The sequence below is a fragment of the Tetrao urogallus genome (assembly GCF_951394365.1).
Source record: "Tetrao urogallus genome assembly, chromosome: 8".
NCBI lineage: Eukaryota > Metazoa > Chordata > Aves > Galliformes > Phasianidae > Tetrao > Tetrao urogallus.
In genome coordinates, this window is record NC_136821.1 from 30486727 (window position 1) to 30506648 (window position 19922).

Here is a 19922-nt window from a genome sequence, read left to right on the forward strand (position 1 = left end):
AGAAAGGTTACTGCTGTGAATTGCAATTTCAAGGAACCTGATATCTATAAAACGATGAGATACTTGTTTAAAAAAAAACCACAATCCTATGCTTGAAAATGAATCCTAGGTCTTCAGGTAGAGTAAAACTTATTTGGAAGAATTAGAAATGTCAGTCAACCGTGCTTGTGCAGTTGACATTAAAAACTACTTTATATTAAAAAGTGCTATATTTTAATTACTTACGGATTCTGGAAAATTGTTTAAAATTGTTGCTTAAATTAAAAATAATAGCAATGCATCTAGTCTATACTGGAGGTGGGATCAGCTGAATACAAACACAAAGTCTTGTCCTATTCCTCACTGCGCTTACAATGCTATGCTAGCGTATCTTATATTCTTTTGGAAGCTCATAGTTTGCATATATGCCTGAAAGCTATGTACTACCTTGCTAATAACTTAGACAGAATTGTCAAGGAACTTGATTCAAGTTTATGTTGTTGTTTTTTTTATTCAGGAAGATGAAAGGAAGAAAGAGGGGATGTTTCTTACCTTTAACCTTTATCCTGCTGTTTGTCTGTATCACTGGGCATGCAGCTGATGACTCTGAGGATGGGGAAGAAGAGGATGTTCTGGGTAAGACTTTACAGAAAACTATCTCACATTTAAAAAAAAAAAAAAAAAAAAGAACACCATGATCTACATCTACACTGTAGATGTAAATTTTCAAGGAAACTTGAAAGTTGAGCTAAGTGTAAAACAGTGGTAAAAACAAACTTGCCTCTAAATAGTTGGGAGCAGCTTGGATTTTGCATTAAGTTCTAGCAAAATTGTTTGCCAACTGTAAGGGCTTTTGTTTCTCTTGCTTTTTGAAACATCTAATGCTAATCAAACCTGGTATATCAAAATTACTCCCCCTTTAGCTCTGCTTTAGGATCCCTGGGAAACTTCAGTGTTGGTGGAAAGGAATGTGCAGGTATAACTCAGATTTAGCTTACTATGCGAAGAGAGAGAAATATGGTGAATAGCACTGTAGGTCTATATTGCTCTCTCCTGTGTGCAGCTCTCTTCAGTCACAGTTAATCTGCAAAGTTTGTTCTAAAGATAATACAATTCTGGATTGCTCTGTTTGTTTTCCTTGGCCTCACATAAGTTCTCTGTATAATTCCAACTGATCTATTACAGATGGATAAACAAAAACTCACCAGTTAGTACTTGGTGTCAAGAAAAATAATGTCAGAAGTGTGACTTAGAATGAGGGAGGTTCTTGGATTCTCTTACCATTACAAGGTTGTTATTCACTGTACTTTCATTTCATTGATATGGTTTACACTTCTATACTGGGTATCAATGTAAAATATATTTTAGTTTTATTACAAACAATTTTGAGAAAGCAGATGAGAAAGAAATACGCTTTTTGGGCAGTATTAAAATGATTCTTTTCCTTTCAGAAAATGTTAACTTCTTTCTTACGCCGCAGAGAATGATGTAGTGAATACCTCTCTCATTTGACAGGTCTAATTTTGAAGACTAACAAAGAGTACAGCTAAGGGAAACCTTTTGTTATTGTTGTTGGCAGATTAGCTGCACACCTCTTGTCAAATTTCCATCTGGGTTGTTTCTTTCTTTAAGTCTTTTATAGCAATAATTCTTGGGACAGAAACTATTAATTATGCACAATCATGAAGATGCTGCAAATGAAGGGAGTGCTTTAATACCATGTTGATATTAGTCACCACATTTTAAATTATAAGCCATTCCACATTAGTGCTATACTTAGCATGCTAATGTAGTCAGATGAATTCTTACAAAAGGAATTTCTTTCTCTTTAACCTTGACGTACAGAAATGCCTTTCTTGTTTGAGGGCCTACCAGTATTCTATTACATTTTGTTGCCACGCAATTGGTGACAGCACAAGGGCAGTCTGGCAAGGCAGCTTCTGACGTTTGTGTTTCATTGAATTCCTCCGTGTGGAAAAAGTGGCACCCATTGACATGGATGGACTCTTGCTGAATGTTTATGGAGACCAAGCACTGGATATGAGCACAGTGAGGTGTAGTGGGTAATGCGTTTCAATAGTTCCAACAATGACAGTGGTCACCTCTGCAGGTACAGATTTCAAGAGCATGGCATGCAGACTTTTCTTCGTTGCTGGTGAAAATGCATAACTAATGATGGAGACTATGTTGACAAATGTTTTTAGCTGAGAATTTGCTCTATCAACTGCTATTGTGCTCTTTGTATCTGTTGTATTTTCCGTGGAAATAAATAGGAGGCATTAGTTTCAGACCAACCTCCGTATTTTGTGCATGTGAAATGTGTGCAGGCACATTTCTATCTATGTGAATTGATGGCCAAATACTCATGTTTGCCTTCTCTTCTATTGTTTCTTTCTGAGAAAGAAACCTAGTTTTATGTCATTCATGGTCAGTTAAGTGTTCTAGGTGTAAAGTAGTGGGGAAGAACTCTGTCCCTGTTCCCAGACTCAGGATTGATTCAGTTTTCATAAATCCTTTTGAGACTTCTTTCCATGGAGTCACTTGATTATTGTTCAGGTGGAGAGGGCATGGCCTTCAGGGGCATCACGGGGTACTTATTTTAGTTAAAGTATGGCTAACTTTCTAGCACTCCTAACAAAATAAATGCCTTTGCTGGTTCATTAATTGCAAATGTGCTATAGAAATAGTCGTTATGTTTGCAGCAGGTGTCAGTATATCTGACAGTGGTAACAGCGTCAGTGACTGCAGAGGGAAAGCCTGAGAAAGTAAGCAAAACAATAATTTAGTTTTGTGGTTTTGGTGGGAACTAAGCTTGGAGTCCAGAAAGTTTCTAAAATAAACTGTACCAAGCCATCTGTTCATCATCTTTGTATAATTTTGCAACTATGCTTGCACATTATTTCTGTTTTGATAGCCCAGAACATTGGAGGGGCAAAATGTAGCAAACAAAATGATCTAACATAACCCCATGTCTGCAATTCTAGTCGTAAGTTTTCACCATGTCTTCTAGAATGGACTGAGTCTCTGGCATAGGTCATTTATGAGGTCTTATTGCTTGTGTGCCAAGAAAATAACGTTTATAAACCAGCTGCCAAGCCATATCTGTCCCCATTTGAGTTGGATTGGTTTCTGTGCAGCTCTAATTGTTTGATGTTAGCCCTTTAGAAATTAATCCAAATGTTACTTACACTTCTCATGTTCTGAAGGCATTTTTCACCCTTTTATTGATTAAGGGGATTCTGAAGTTTCATTTTCAATGTATCAACTTTTATATCTGAGCATTTTCAAGTCCCTTCCAAAGGGACTCTCTATGTTGGGAACTTTAGATCTTTGGAATCACTTGTGACATGTAAATCTTGATTCTTCAGGATGATCTAGATAAGAAAATAAGCAAAATTCAGAAATCTATTTGGTAAGCTGAACTCCATAGGAATTTTAATGAAACTCCTGTCTCTTTAATTCATTTAACGCATCCACATTTTGTATTAGAAAATCTTCAATAATATTTTTAAATTTGTCTTCCTGACTTTGGAATCTGTAAATGTAATTTCACTAATAAGGAACTAGCTTATTTTAGGGACTGATTATTTTGAAATTAGACATCAGTCTGTCAATTGTCAGTTTTAAAAATAGAAGATAAACTATCTGTTACAATTTTTGTGCCAATGGTAATTGTGCAATAAGTGTTAGTTTTTCAGGGATCTCCATGCTATGGGTTAAAAGATTTTACTGGTGAAACATATTTCCTCTAAGTATAATAGCTATAAATGCCCCAAATGGAATTAGAAGAGTAAACTTCCATTGACGTCAGTATTTATGTGGATTTATCTCAGCTGTGCATTTCATTTAAAGATTTCATAATAAGGGCAATTTTATACATTAAATCTAGATAGCCACAGAGTGGGGTAGCTAATAATGTTTATTTCTGTAGATTCTTTTAGTTAAAAGTGGAAACTTACTCTTGTTAGCAAGAGGAAGCGCTGTAATTTTCCTGTAAAACTTGCCATCACTGTTTTCCCCTCCTTTCTGAGCAATTGTGTGTAGTGCTACTTTTGCACATGCACATTAAGACACATTAGTGTTCTGATCAGCTCTGGCAGAGTGAGGGAAAGATTTCAATTCTGTTCTTGTTGCTATTGCAAATATATAAGCTCTATAAAGCTTTCAGAATCCTCTAGGGTAAAAATGCTTCCTTTTGGTTACGCAAAGCAGGAATTTTTTTTTATTTTTTTTTTTTTTTTTTTATACTTGAAAGATCTAATGCAAGAACAGCAAGATCAAAGAAATTAAGACGATACGATAACCTTTTGGTTATACCAGATGGGTTTATGTGCCAGTAACGTTCAGTCTGGAAGGGGAATGGTGCCCTCTGCAGGGTTGTCTTGCCACACTATTTATGAGAATTTTCCATGAGCAGTGTTTGCTATTAGATATGCATGGGAGGGAGAGAGCACAGCAGACGCTCTTTCTGCCTTTCATTTATGCAAGGATAGTCAGTGTGTCTTTGGGAGCTGCCAGAATTTTCTCAATGTATTTGTTGTTCAGAATTTTTTGCGAGCTCCTGTGAATAAATCACTATCTGTAGCTGTTCTAGAGAGTTCTGATAAGGACTGAAAGTTTAGAACATGAGCTCTTTTGGTTGATAACTGTAACCATTTTTCTATTTGATTGAATGGAACTGTTCTTCCAAAGGAGATGATGACCTTCTTTTTACACCTCTGTCTAATTTGTTCAGAGCTTTACACGTGTATATTAGCAAGTGTTTTTCTAGCAGAACAGGCAAGCAATCTGATTTTGAAGTTAAATTCTACAATGAAGCAATCCAAGTTCGTAACAGTTGTCCTTTTTCTCTTTATCACAGGCGTTCCTTTACCACCACTGAAACTGGGGCATTCAGACTGTGCCCTGAAAGCTGATGAAGGTCCTTGCAAAGCAATCCACATGCGCTTTTACTTCAACATTCAAAGCCGTGAGTGTGAAATATTTGAATATGGTGGATGCCACGGCAATGCAAACAACTTTCTAACTTTGGAAGAATGTCAGAACAAATGTGTGGTAACAGGCCAGTACCCATTCTCTTCTTCTTCTTCTATCAGTTCTTCTAACTGTTATCCACAAACCTTATGAATTTTGTAAAGTTCTGGTTAATATGGTGACATGATGTTTCTAATTCTGATGTTCCCAATTATTATACTGTGTTCCAGTTGTCTGAATTATTTTAGATTCTGCGAGCAAACATTCTGGATTTGGAAAGATAAATTGTGATTTTCTAGCTGAGCTGTGAAATAGACAGCAGTGCAAGAAAGCTTATTGTCTGTCTAGGGTCATGTTTTGAATAAGCTGTTAAAATGAAACTGATTTTGACACTGGGTTAAACTGGTGGTTAGCACATTAATTGCTTTGAAAATGTCACACCCAATTTCTCATTCTACATTTCTGCTTCTTTAGAAGCTGATAGAGCCGTAAAAAATCTTGAACATCTGCTATGATCCAGCAAAATTGGAACTGCAATAATAATTCTTTTAAAATGTCAGATACAGCTGTTGGACTTAAAAGATCTGTTTTGTCGGAATTGAATTAATCATTGGAAAGAGGAAAATGATATACAAAATATACAACAAGTGCCCTGTAAATGCTGTTTTTGCAGTTAGAAATGATGGTAATAATTATTTTAGGCCTTCAGCATTGTGAAGGTTTTACAGAGAAAAGGAAGCAGGTTTTCTTTCTTACCTGTAAAGATTGAGCCAAAATAGTATGGTTGAATAGAGCACAAACCTCAGTGCTGAACTGAACTGGTACTTCATATCACAAGAGCCTTCATATCACTGATTCGATTTATTTTCTTGTTAAAGTCTCAGATATTTCTAGAATTGCAGATTAGTATACAAAATTAATGCAAAAATGACACTTGCTCCTTTTTCTTCTTATTTCTGCAGATCTGACTGTCTAAAATTCTAGCTGTTGATGCTGTTCAGAAACTGAGCCCGGCAATATTTAAGAGCAAATGTCCCTGTGCTGTCTAGAGCACAGCTTATAGTCATTAATAGGTTTCAAGATTTCATTTATTACAGCCTATACACTAATTCTGCCATGTCTGTATTTTGGTTGTTTTCTTCAATCAGAATATGCCACTTCTAACTGAGGAAAGTAGAGATTTAGTTCTTGAGGTTTAGAAGGCAGGAGTTGGTCTTGCCTCCCAAGCAGGCTGAAGCATCCACCAAACTGAATCTAAAACACATACCTTTGATATTTCTTATCATCATTCTATTGAAGGTTTATGGCTAGAGAAATTGATATCCCTCCTCTACTTAATCCAGTTTGGGCTGATTTTTCAGTAGGAATTAATATTATTTATTCTGTATGTTTATGTATGTAGAAAACGTACCACCATCAGAATTGAATGGTGATATTTTAGTAGCATTCAAGGAAAATGTATTTTTATTATAGAACATATAGAATTTCTACCCAAAAGATTTGCTTTGAAAATTTAACACAGATGATGTTTCTGGAAATTTTTTGTTTGTTTTATGAAAATTAAAAATTACACAAAGTGTAAGGATGAGGATTGCAGAAGTATCTTATGTTACTGCTTGCATAACAATGAGGAGCATAACAGCAATTCAAGTTTTTCCAGAAAGAATTGTTTTCAACCTTGTGCTTTAATATCATAAACAACACAAGGAACACTTAACTCTGACTGTATGTGGCATAGCAAAAGGAACTACCATGTGAGAGGTTGTTAACTAGATCTTCTCTGAAGCTGCTGGCAGTATCAATAGCTACCAACGTTGGGCTAAGCAATCTGCTGATTAAATGTCTCTTGAGGAATAAGGTCATATAATTCAGAATTCTGACTCCAGGAACATGAGGAATTTGCCAGTCCAATTCAATATGGGCACAATTCCACTATTTTCCATATCCTCTAGTTTCAAGTATATCAGTTCTTCCCATGTGAGAAAACAATAGTTCAGTCCTTTGTACCAAAGGACTACTTCCCTAATTTTGTGCTACTTCCCTAATAAAGAGAATAAAGAAAGGGAACATATATTCTTATCTACAGTGCTCATAGTCACTGTGAAGCATTTTGGTTTTACAGGTGAGACTTTACATGACTGTTTTCATTAAATATTTTTCTTTTTTATTTATATTGCAGAATTGCCTCTGGAGGTGATGCCAGCAAAAATTAAGAGAGGTAATTATGTTTACATAAGTCATAGACAAAATACAATAAGATATTTAGCTGCTTTGGGTAGATTATGTATTGTTCCAAGCTGTCTCCTAAGCAGAACAGCATTGTTTATACTAAGGTGAGTTATCTAATCTTTGCTCATTTTCATCAAAGATTCGGAGGACAGCTACAGACACTGGTCACTCTCTTCTTAAAATAAGCTTGTTTTCTTCAGTAATAAGAAAAGGGAGAAAAAATTCAAATATGATGTGGAACCTTTTCTTGTGTGTTTTGAGAATAACCTGAACACTTGCTCTGCCATTAGCAAAAATAGGTAAAATCACTCTGTAACAAAAATTAAATATTTTTAATAGATACCTAGTTAAAAATAAAGGCATTAGGATGAACTTAATTACAACTCTTTTATCTATTCAAAAAATGTTAGGGACTTCAAATTAATTGTTCTAAGGACGTTTTTATTAAAATGGTAGTCTTCTGCACATTGTTTTAGCCTCGCTTTTCTGTTAAGTTTCATGTGTACAGTGGTTCATGTCACACCTGACATGATTATTTCATAAGTTGACTAAAGATACTTTTCTCAGCAAGTGAGGTAAGTCGAGCATCGTATTTCAAAGTATCTACCAGCAAGAATTTGAGAATACCTCCAGATGGGTTTTATTACTTCCATGGTGATTTTGAGATGATAATCTAGAAATAAAATGGAATGCATTGAGAAATCAGCATTTGAGGGTTATTGTACAACTTTTTTTTTCTTTGCTGCCAGAGTGCTTGGTATCATGTCTGATTATTTAGTCAAATTATGCAGTACTCATTTATTGAATTTTTCGTGATATTATAATTAGCCATTGCAGATTAGGAGCTGAGACTAAAAAATGGTACTTGGAGTAGTTGCTTTGCCTCCTGGTTTCTTACAACCTTTTAAAGGAATAGGCAATTCCGGACAAAATGTATTTTTATTTTTTTAAAATACTATTTCCTTTTTCCTTTTATTTTAAGATTGCCTTCTGTGTAATTCACACCAACATTGATTAAAGCAACTACGTAAGTGGAAAGAATATGTACTTAGGTTCAAATGATCTGGTTTTAAATCAGAATAAAACTTAATTTTAATCTTAGAGCTTCATTTTAGGGGAACACTTAAACAAAACTCAACAATACTCATTATCCAAGGTATAATTTACTGGTTCTTTAAAAAAAAGAAAAGCAATGAATATGTCCTATAATATTCTAGCACAGTATTGCTGTGTTATATAGAGAGAACAAAAGCAGTACATTAGAATTGCATTTATTTTACAGATGATCTATATTCTAAAGTGACTTAAGTTTATTATGTCAGCTTCCTCCAACTCTATTGTTGTCTTAGCATCTGGTGTATTTTGTTTTTTTTTCTTCCCTCACCCTGTTCATCATTTGCCTTGATTCACAGAAAAGCCCAACTTCTGTTATCAAGAGAAAGACCCTGGAATCTGCCGAGGCTTTTTTTCCAGGTATTTCTATAACAAAGAGACAAAAATATGTGAAATATTCAAGTATGGTGGGTGCCTTGGAAACCAGAACAACTTTAGGAGTTTGGAAGAATGCCAGACTACCTGCCAAGGCAACTGTAAGTTGTTGTCTTCGTTATTCTTAGTTTTATTCTTCTATAAACAGCATTGTGTTTTGAAAGTGGTTATCATGGGAAAAAAAACGCAGCTTAGGAGGCTCTGAAATGGCAATAAATCACACCTGAAATTCACACAGTTATGTATTTTTAAAAATACATACAAAAATGAGAAATGTAAAATCAAAAGGAAAATTCTATTAAAAATGGTATATACAATTAATTTTAATGAATATTACAGGAATCTCCTACCTTTTTTATTTTTCTCATGGTAGTTGATTACCCTCATATATTATAATTCTATAAATCCCTGCAAAAATATGTATTAAACCTATTGTGTAAGAAGGAACTCTATTCAGTTTCATAAATCTTCATACTGTTTAATATATCTAAGTAGACCAATGCAGACAGATGAAGTAATTGAAGTAACGTCAGTTTCTACTGAGGAAGTGATTTGGTCCACAATGAGTACTGCTTCCTCTTGTACCTTGTCATTAGAGCATCTCATTTCTCCACTATACTTGCTATTAGGGGACTGATGTTACAAGAATGCTTTCTAGAGCAGTCATCTAGGAAAATATGTTGTGAAAATATTGATACCTACACTGAAGACAAAGTCATTATGGTAATAGAGATTATAAAGACAGAGAAAGACAGAACGGAGAAGTGGATCTGCTCCAGTTGCATCCACAGAAGGCCTTTTTTTTTTTTTTTTTTTCCTTTTTTATTTTTTTATAATCTAAGATATGCTAGCTGCTTGGCCTTATAATGCCATAAAATATTTGCATGTATACATTTTAACCCATAGATCTGAATATACTCCTTTCAAAGAGACCTTGTGAGGAAAAGATTTTTTAGTTACCCTACCATGGGTTGCTATCTTCCCACCAAAGAACAATGGGAAACCTGGCTCTCAGTTCTGAATGATTCAGCTGTGCAGCTTGGGCTATGAAAGAGCAACTTTGACCCAGATCGTTCTTCTGCTTCGCTGTCCTTCTTGTTCCTGTGAATTGTTGTGTATCAGAATACAGCAACCTTTCCTAACTCCTCTCTGCTTCTCAGGGTACTGGGTTGTAATTCATGGGGTGGATACATTCCCTCACCCACAGCCTCCAGGAGGTTGAGGAGCCATTGCTATATTGCTATAGTTTAAAAAGAAAATGTTTTGTTGAAAAAATATATATATATTTTTGCTTTAATGATACTTAAACTTTAATGCCTTTTCCTGTGTGTGATTTTCCTCATTATTTTCCTTTCATTTTTCATTTAGCAAACTTACTGTCAGTTGTTCCAGATGAGGAGCATCCTGACCTTGTGAACAATAGCTCCCCAGAGGAAGAGCGCGATCAGTTTCCTGGGATTTTTGGTAAGAATTTACTTTTGCTGTTGATAGTTGTTGGTTTTTAATGCAAACTCTCCTCGGCTTGTCCGCTCCTTTAATTGTTTAGTTGAGGATTTATACATCAGTTGAAATAGATAAGCATAATGAACCAGGAACATTAGAGCTAGCTTTGTGGCCATTTTTGTTATAAAGAATACATATTTTGAAAACGTACCATCACTGCAAAATGTCTGCCAGTAATATAACAACCATACCAAACCATGTTTAATTTAAATCACACATAAATTAAATGAAAGAAGAAAAAGAAATCCTACCTAAAGTTGCTTTAAAGCATAAGTTTCCTCTGCCTTTGGGACTTGAAGGAATGCTGTCTTATAGTAGTACTAATAACAGCATGGAACAAATCAGATGGGTACTAATTACAGTTTATTTTCAGTACTTTGTTGTGTCTAGGTAGCCTATCACTTACTGTTTCATCCCCCTCCTGCCTTTTTTTTTTCCTTTTAGTAAATTTGTTGCCAACTACACCAAATGAGGTAGAGTCCCATATTGTGAACAGCAGTTACCAAGAGGAAGAGCGCAAGCGGTTTCCCAGTTCTTTTGGTAAGAATTTCCTTTTGCAGTTCTTAGCTCTCAGTTTTTATCTGTGCTCTTGATTTCTTTTCCATTTCCACTTATTTTCCAGTGTATCTGAGACTAAAGAATTGATTTTGATCTGTGTCAATTGTTTTGGTAAGCAGGGCAAGTCAAAGTGAAGAAATGTATTTCTACTTATATATCTTCTATAGATACCAGACAGTGAAATACTGATCACACCTTGTCCTGTTCTGAAAGTGTGGTGCTTCCTGGAAGTGTCATAGACACAAAGCATTAAAGAGATCAAAAGCAAAAGCAGTGATGCAGAAATCTTTTAGTCAAAATGAATATTTCTGTGGGGTTCTAACTGGCAGGTGATTTAAAGCTCATTTTACAAATTAAGAAAGAATCATTCTTGGAATTTGGGATATACAAAATGTATTTATCATAACACTTTTTTACCATTGTTAAGGCTATATTAAACTTAGCTCTTTGTTTGATTATAATCAAGGTGAGTGTGAATGAATTTCATGTCTACTTCAAGGTTTTGTTACACTACTATATAGTATAATTTCCACTATAGATTGCTGGTATTTGCTCACACTGTACAGCTGGATTGAATTTGAGGCATATCATTTTTATGATCCACAGTTATGCAAGAGGAAACAAGAAACAATTGTGAAAAGACTGAGCATTCTTACCAAGTATTTCTGTTTGTTCTTTTATTGCATTTACTCTTTCTTGTACTTTTGGGGGTTGAATGATGGTTTACAGATTGATCAATGCTTTTGTGTATTATACATTCTGTAAGATAATGAGCATGTGGAATAACATTTCTGTGCTCTTTGATAGAATCATATCTAACAAAGTTTGAATGTGCATTATTTTTTTTTTTTTTTTTTTTTTTTTTTTTGTGCTGTGATAATGTACAGTTGGTTTGAGGTAAGTTTCTGAAATAGCTGAATTTTTTATCACATACAGAACATCAATGCACTCTGTTATTAAAATGACTGAATATAAAACAATAAGCCTCTTGGCAGCTTATTTTATTGAAAAATTTTTGCATAATTTAAGACCTGGGAATAAATCTACTGATACAAGATTGTACCTGCTCTCAGATTTTTACTCATAATATGAACCTCCAGATCCACGAAGCAACTAACCTATAAAAGCAAAGAGGCATTATTCACTGTGTTTTCTCTGAGAAAACTGGGGGGAAAAAATGAAAATGTTCTTGGTTATATCAGCAATGGTGAATTTCAAGGTAAAGCAAATTTGGGGAGGGTAAGACACTGGAAGATTAGTGCAAGCTGCAGTACAAGGGTAGATGGAGTCAGTGTAGCTGGGAAACATGAAATTGGAAGGATTGATGAAATTCAATGGAAAATATGAAGACCTTACTTTCTTCTCTACTTCATAATCTTTGTCTTGCACTGGACAGCATCTGAAGCTGCAAAGGAGAGCTGTTTCACATAAATATGCACTTTCCATAGCCCTCTGTGAGGGATGAGAATATAGTTGTACGCATAAAAGGTTCAGATGGGCTCCTTGAGATGCAGTGTCTGATTCTTGTCTTCTCAAGTACAGATGAAGTAGCTGATCGGCTACCAAAACATGTTTTGTGTGTCTTTTGGTCTGGCTGTGTGTTTTCTTTTTTTTTTACATACTTGACCACCATTAAAAAAGAATTCCAAGGACTTGTCAATTTGAGAACACCTCACCATACAATTGAAATGCTTTTTCTGTTGATTTCAAGAAAAAATATGTATTATTTTTTAGCTAATAGATTTAGATTAATTTGATATCATAATATCCATTAATATATTTCCAGCAACATTCTTCATCTTCAGAAGATTAAGTTCTTCCAAGGCCAAAAGAAACTGGTGTTTTGGCATGTAAACATAAGACTAGTGCTCTCTCCCAGCAATTGGCTTTCTTGCAGAGAGTCAATATATTTCTGATGTCATCTAAAACAGATTCTAGGGATTTGAAAGTGAAGACGAGAATCAAGACTCTTATTTCTAGATCAAGTGAAGTGACCTATGGAAATTAAGGTGCTGTATATTATGTTCAGCTTGTGAAATCTAAGTGGAATGTAAGATCAAATGTCAGCTTTCCACTCAGTAAGTATGGAATGGCAAAAAGAAGCAGCTCCTGTTATAATTTTTTCAAGTCAGGACCGTATCTTTTGCTGATAGAAATTGACACAGCTCTGTTTGCTTTAATGGATCTGCACCAATTTATGCCTAGAGAATACTGTTAAGTGGAGATGACTCATTATTGTTTGTAGCAGTTTCTGTACTTGAAGAGTGTTTTTTTATCCCTCTGCTGTAACTGGAATGAGAATCTGAAGTCTGAAGTTTCATGTATGCCACAATACTGTGTTGAGTGAAAGAGCATAGAGTAAGTCTTATTTTCGTCTAGCTCATGAAGATCATTTCAAATGTCTTTCATATTATAATTAATTAACAGTTCATTGTCACACATTTCAACCCCAGCTAAGCCTGAGATAAAGCGCTTTTTGTTGCAAATTCAATTTGAGATTTTTTTTAATAAATATGAATCTATATCTAAATGTAAATGTTTCATAAATTCCTAAGTATCTCTTGTTTACATCAGAGGGAGGCTGTCTGGGATTCAAGAAAAGGCATTATTTTAAGAATTGTATTTTAAACTGTGAGCTTTAAAACATTTCTGGGTAGCAACTTGTAGGAACCTATTGGATGTCATTTCCCTATATGAATTCTAAATTATTTTTTGCCATGCCCATTCATGACCTGACTTTTATCACATATTTTTTGCAAATAATATGCATAGCTAATCCAATGTTATGAGCTTGGTACTGGATATTTAAAACCTATTTAAATGAGATATTTTGGATAAACGGAACAGGATGAGCACAAGCATGAAGACAGTCTTATGGCCTTGTTGATGTCAGTGCAAATATTGGTTTGATTTTATATAAAATGAATCAAATGCCATAGGATCAGCCACGTGACTCCATATGTAATGAAGTTAAAAAGCGTTTCCTGACATTTGTTAATTTGTGGTTTTGTCTGATCCAAAAGATGTTGATGTTGGTATGTGAAATGTAATGAATAATGCTAAAGGCAGTGTAAAATGGTATCGGTAAAGCACAATCCAAATTGAGAGCAAAGTACATTTAAAAACAAAACAAAACACTTCTATCTGGACTAATCTCGCAATGAAGTTGGCATCTATAATTAACTTACACAAATTTAATGATTACATTAGGGGAAAATAATTCTGGTAGTGGAATATGTGTTGGCAGTTTTTGTTTGTTTTTACTGTTTTTAATGTATATCCCTTAGTCTGCAATTTTGTCGTTTGTAGGATTTGCTCTTTTTTTTTTTCCTCATAGTAAAGCTTGGAGATAAAAAACCATTTCAACAATTTTCAGAATTTTGCTGTATGACAAAATTAAGAGGTTTTCTTCATGCGTTGATTGCTTCTGTCAGTGTGAAGAATATGCAGTTATTTTGCAGATGAGCAGAAGTAATGTTATAGCGTCTTGGGCATTTTTCTGGTGATCTAGACAATAATGTCATTTTTAGGAACAGTACAAATTTAGAAACAAAATACAATACGTAATCTTTAGAAACAGGAAGTCTGAAAAGCATTTGGATGCCACTCTGCCAGTCGCTTTATACATACTATAAACAGTCCTTACTTACCGGTTACCAAAGCTCCAAAACTTCAGTTGTTGAGAACACCTGCATGAGGGGACTTGGGAATCTCTCTAGAAAATCCATGTACCAAAAAGGAGTTAATATTACAAGTGTATATTTAAATTCTATTATAATTAACAAAACAATTTAATTTACCCCCTTCATCATTGGAAAGCCTTTGTATTGCTATAAAATAGGTAAGCACATTTTGTTCTGTTGGGTTGATTTTTTTTTTATGTTTCAAAGAATTTCTTTTGAATATTAGTTTCTTTCCAGCCACAGCGTCATTACTTCTAGGCACAGGAGTTCCCAGAGAGCCAATACCAAAACCAGCAGTTGTCAGTTTATCTTGCATCTTCATTATAAATAGGACAGTAGATTTGATATCCATTCTAGGCATGTATTCTGGATCAAAAATAAACTTCACATTCTGTTATAATAATGTCACAGGTAATACAGGAAAATTAATTAGTGCTGATTTCATAACTTGAAACTAGCTTTATCTGTCTTGAAATACCATTTCATGATTCAGTTTTTGTGTTTGCGACGTTCTTCTTGAATAGTACACTATTGCTAATGTGGCTTTGAATATATTAATAATTTAATTTGCCTGCCTTCTGTAAGTTACCTTTTTATTTCTTTTTTTTTTTTTTTGCAATTTTTTCATGCTTTTTTCACCACGCCAGTTCAGCTGTTATACTTAGCAAACAAGCCTTTTTCATAAGATATGTACAAGACAAATATAAAGTGTAGCGTATTCTTCTCTGTGTTTTTTGGTTTTTTTTCCTTTTCAGCCTCTTGAATTGCTCAAGTTAATTCATAACTTCTTGCTTTCAGTAACTCACCTGCTTCCCACTTTTCTGAAAAGCAGGATGCCTTCAGCTCTGTTGTAACCCAAGTTATTTCCTAAAATTTTCACTTGGTCTTTCCTCTGAAGAACTTTTGCTGGCTACGTGGCTTTCTAACTTCAAGAACACGATTTAGTTAGCTTCACTTGTCCTTTTATGCAATCAGACTTCAACTATCCCAACTCTGAAGCTTCTTTAAGGAAAATGGTACTCCTTCAGATCCCTCATAACTATTGATACAATGGTTCCTGTTCATCTTTTTGTGTTCTGTACAGCAACCATATGTCAGTTGTGCTTTTGTTTATGAGTCTCTCCACGATGGTAGATAACAGTTTCTCCAGATTTGGGAATTCTGGCATAGGTGAACTGCTTGAATTTGCCCTGTGCACAGGTACTTCAGTTAAGCCAGGGTATTTAAGTTCTCGCAATCTCACTTGCAGTAACACTGAAGAAACAAAACATCAGCCTTCTGTGAATGGTAAAAGCTTAACAGCAGCCCTAAAATCACCCGCACTGCAGTTGCTTTGAGCAGTTAAATCTTTGCATTCAATTGTTGGTTTTTTGCAAGTTAGAAGCATTTTCTTGATAACTCCTCAGTGTTCTCCAGTAGAACAAATTTTATTACTTAGGTCAAGCTTTCAATAGTCATACAAAACAACAACAACAAACAAACAAACAATAAGGTATTGAATCTTAAGTAAAAAATGCTATCCATGTACATCATTCCAAAAGTAATGCCTCCTTTATTTCCTTGGAAACTACAATTGCTACAAAGAGCACAATAGTGCTAGTTGGTAGAGCAAATTCTCAGCTATAAAACTATTTTTCAGCGTAATCACCACCACTGGCTATGTGCATTTTCATCAGCAATGAACAAGAGCCTGCATGCTGCGCTTTTAAAAATCTCCACCAGTGAAGATGACTTGCTATTGCCACCACTAAAAAGCACCACACAATGTCTCACTGTGCTTGCATCCACTGTTTGGGGCTCCAGAAACATTCACAAGTATCAATGAATGTCAATGCGTACCATTTTTTCCGCAGGGAGAAATTCGGTGTCACACCTTACGTCACTTCCATGACAGAAGCCATTTTGTCAGACTGTCTCTCTGCTGCCATCTGTTGCATGACAACAAAATGTGACAAAATATTAGTTGGAAGCTTCATCCTCTGGTGCCACACCACTAACATTCATCTCTGACATAGTGGGCCAACAGAATAAAATAGGACGCATTACTTTCAGAGCAGCCCTTCTGTATGATTTCAGAATATCTGCCAGTAATTTGGAAAGTTCAATTCCTCGATTATCATCAATATTTACCATTTTTTTAAAGCTGTCCTGATTTCAGTTCTTTCATATTTTACAAGCATATTCCTCCAATTGAATTTGAATATTATCTCCTACCACAGAAATGTTGATTTTATCTAAATGCATATTAACCAAACCTAGCTTTCAGGTAAGGTTTTGTGTGCTTTTTTAAGTGAAAGAGAGAATAATATTTGCTGTTATTTCTCATGGTCATAAAATGACAAATGCTTATGCTCCACTATCCTGGATTTTCAGAAGGACAGAATTAAATCTGCCAGTAAATTTCATATGTTTCAAGGTTCTGAAAGCTTCAGTTTTCATGTAAAATATCAGCATAACAAAAACATGACAGTGGTGTATAACCTTGTTTTTTCTGGTATTTCTAGAACCACCTCCTGTCCCTTCTTTGTGCATGACTCCTATGGATAGAGGACTTTGTAGAGCTAAAGAGACCAGGTTTTTCTTCAACTACTCAACTAGAAGATGTCGTCCATTTACCTACAGTGGTTGTGGTGGGAATGAAAATAATTTCACCTCCAGGAAGTCATGTCTAAGAATTTGCAGGAAAGGTATGGGAACTGATTTTGCCACAGACTGTCACAAAAGGCAAGTATTATGCATGCTATAGGCTGAAATAGTATTGCAATTTTTAGTAGTAAGTACTGACCTGATAGAATGTAATAGCTGAAAGTACTGGCAAAGTGCAACTGGTAATCAGAAGAGAGAGCTAGAGAGAGAAGGATGGACACTAAAATACTGTGTACAGAACCGGCTGCTTAACATTGGTTGGGCATATGAAGACTTTAGGTAAGACCGAATGTTCCTTTTTCTTTTCTCAAGGATGTTTCTTGAAAACAAGACTTGTCTCATTTTGGATAATCGTGAATGTTAGTCATGCAGTCTTAACTTTGTCATTTTACCTTCAGGATTCCTTAAAAAAAAAGATGGAAGAAGATTCATAAGAATCAAGAAAAAAAAGAAACAGTCGCTAAAGACTGTGGGAGAGGAAATCATCCGTGGAAGAACACAGCTTTAATTTTTATGAAAATGGGAAGTAAACTGCTATTCACCTGTGAATGAAAGCCTTTAGAATACACCATTTAAATATATTTAGTGTACTGATTATTTTGATTGCATTTATTAAGCTGTTTATGTTTTTATTATGTATGCCTCATTTGTGTTAATAAACGTTACCTTGTACGTTCAAAAAGAGATCTTAAAATGTAGTTTGACAATATAATTACTAAAGCTGAAACAGGACATAATGGGCTATGTGGGTGTAGAACTCATGATTAAAAAGTAGGAAAGGTTCCAATTTACTTCTTTTCCCCATTCTTTCCTGAGATCTATTTTGATCTTTAAAAAAATCTTGTCAAAGAGTAATCACTTGTCATATACAATTATTTCAATCCTAGATTGAAACAGATCTATTGCTTAAAAGAGGAAATAAACACTCTGTTTTTTTTAAAGAGATTTATTTTAGGTTATGCAAGACAGATGTAACTCTATTGAAGTGCATAGAATTACACTGTTGTGCAATGAGTGTGAATTGAAATGAAATGAACTCATTGAAACCATTAAGAGAGTATTACAGTTGTGAATGTATGAAACGATGTGACAGATATTTATAAAAATTTTAAATATATTTGCTAGGTTCATTGATTTTTATCCTTGTTACTGAAGTAGACGGGTGGCTAGCAAGTTAATAATCTGTAGAAATACATGTTCTTACTAAAAAAAAAAAAAAAAAAAAAAAGAAAGAAAGAAAATGAACAAAAACCAGAACAATTCCTGTTCATGGATGAGGAAATCCATACATTTGCTTCAGATGTAATGGTACGTATGCTTTCCAGGAGGCTTTGTTGGTTTGGAGGTTCTTTTGTTTCTGTTTTTGTTGATTGGTTGTTTTTTTTGTTTTCCTTGTTATTGTACGCTTTGCTTGTTTATTTTAAGACTGACATGAGACAGTAGTTCAGTTCCTGCCTTTTTCCAATACACCCCTCTGATCTTGGGTAAATCTAGCAAGACTTTTTTTTAAAGGAAAGCAAAAATAGTTGGTTTCCTCAAAAGGTTCTAGAAGTGCCCTGCAGCCTTCCCTGATACTGAAAATCGTTTTTTACGTATCACATTTTCTCTTGGGTCTGAAGATTACTGAGGGTACTTAACTCACCGTTTTTGAGAGATGAAAATAAATTCCTGAAATAGATGTGATAGTCTCAGACACTACAGTAAGGAGCAAGGAAGACAGTGATAGAATATAAATGTTCTGCTGGAGCAACCTGCTTTTGCTTGAGCTCTATGAAATGCATGTGATTTCAGAAAATGTGTTTTCATATACCTCACGAATTTTGAACTAACTCCCCAAAAAGGATAAGCTTGACTGCTGAAAATGAAAGTAGTTTTGCATTCTGAATTTAAGGGGCTAAGTAAAAGCCACAGATTTTTATACAGAAATTCTCATTTCTGGTGCCCAAATCTTGTAATGACTATTGATCTAGGATTTATCAAGTGTGATTTGATCTTCCATAAGTCACTTCTCAATGAAATAAAAGATATGCTGAATCCCAGAAAGTGCTCAAGGCCAGCTGGATCTAGTAGAAAATGTGCCTGCTCGTGCCAAGGGATTGGAACTGGATGATCCTTAAGGTGTCTTCCACTCCAAACCATTCTGTTATTCTATGATAAGTGTGTAAAAAAGAACAGATGCATTTGTAAATGTATTGTGTTATGATCGTGTGTCATTTCATGGTAGTATCTCTTTCCTCAGGCTCTGTTTTGGTCAGCAACTTGCCCCTGGCTGCGTGGATTCCACAACTACCAAATCTAACACCGAAGTCTAGGAAAAATCATCCTTTCTGTCCAAGTAGAAACCTGGCTCTGTGGCTGCTTCCCATTCTAAGTCTCCTGCTTGCTGAGTTCTGCAAACTAACAGATTCTCCACGCCAAGTGTGCTCAGCTGCTTTGTGCTGTCTTCTCTTCTTCCAGAACTGCAGTAGTTAAGGCAGGACTAACAGGTACTCCCCTGTGCCCCCTTACTCATCAGTTATAATACAGTACAGAAACCACACACGCATTTATTCTGTGGTAACAGTAACTGAACAAACGATCATTTGAGGGATCCTTTCTGTCATTGCTGGGAAAGAAAAAGACTATTGAGTTATGGTGTCTCAACATTAATTAGCTGTGCTGAGAATAGCATGTAAGGCTAACAAGTCACAAGCTACTATGTACATTTTTAATTAACTAGAGTCCATTAATCTAGAGATTTCATTCCAGTTTCTGCTCTCATTGCTTCGTCACAAGCAAATACATTGCTGGGAAACTTCTCCCACATTCTGTGTTGGGAGACAACAAGCTGAAGCTGAAGTGAAGTTGGAGGCTGGATGGTTT

The 19922-nt window shown here is 35.1% G+C and overlaps 1 protein-coding gene across 1 annotated transcript; it reads left to right on the forward strand.

Moving 5' to 3' along the window:
• Positions 1-500: 500 nt before the first annotated feature.
• On the forward strand, positions 501-17160 carry TFPI (tissue factor pathway inhibitor; the record flags this gene model as incomplete). Its single annotated transcript, XM_079538803.1, has 6 exons — positions 501-615; positions 4841-5041; positions 7133-7171; positions 8595-8771; positions 10039-10134; positions 16919-17160. The coding sequence occupies 6 exons, from the start codon at positions 501-503 to the stop codon at positions 17158-17160; spliced, it is 870 nt and encodes a 289-aa protein (XP_079394929.1).
• Positions 17161-19922: the final 2762 nt, after the last annotated feature.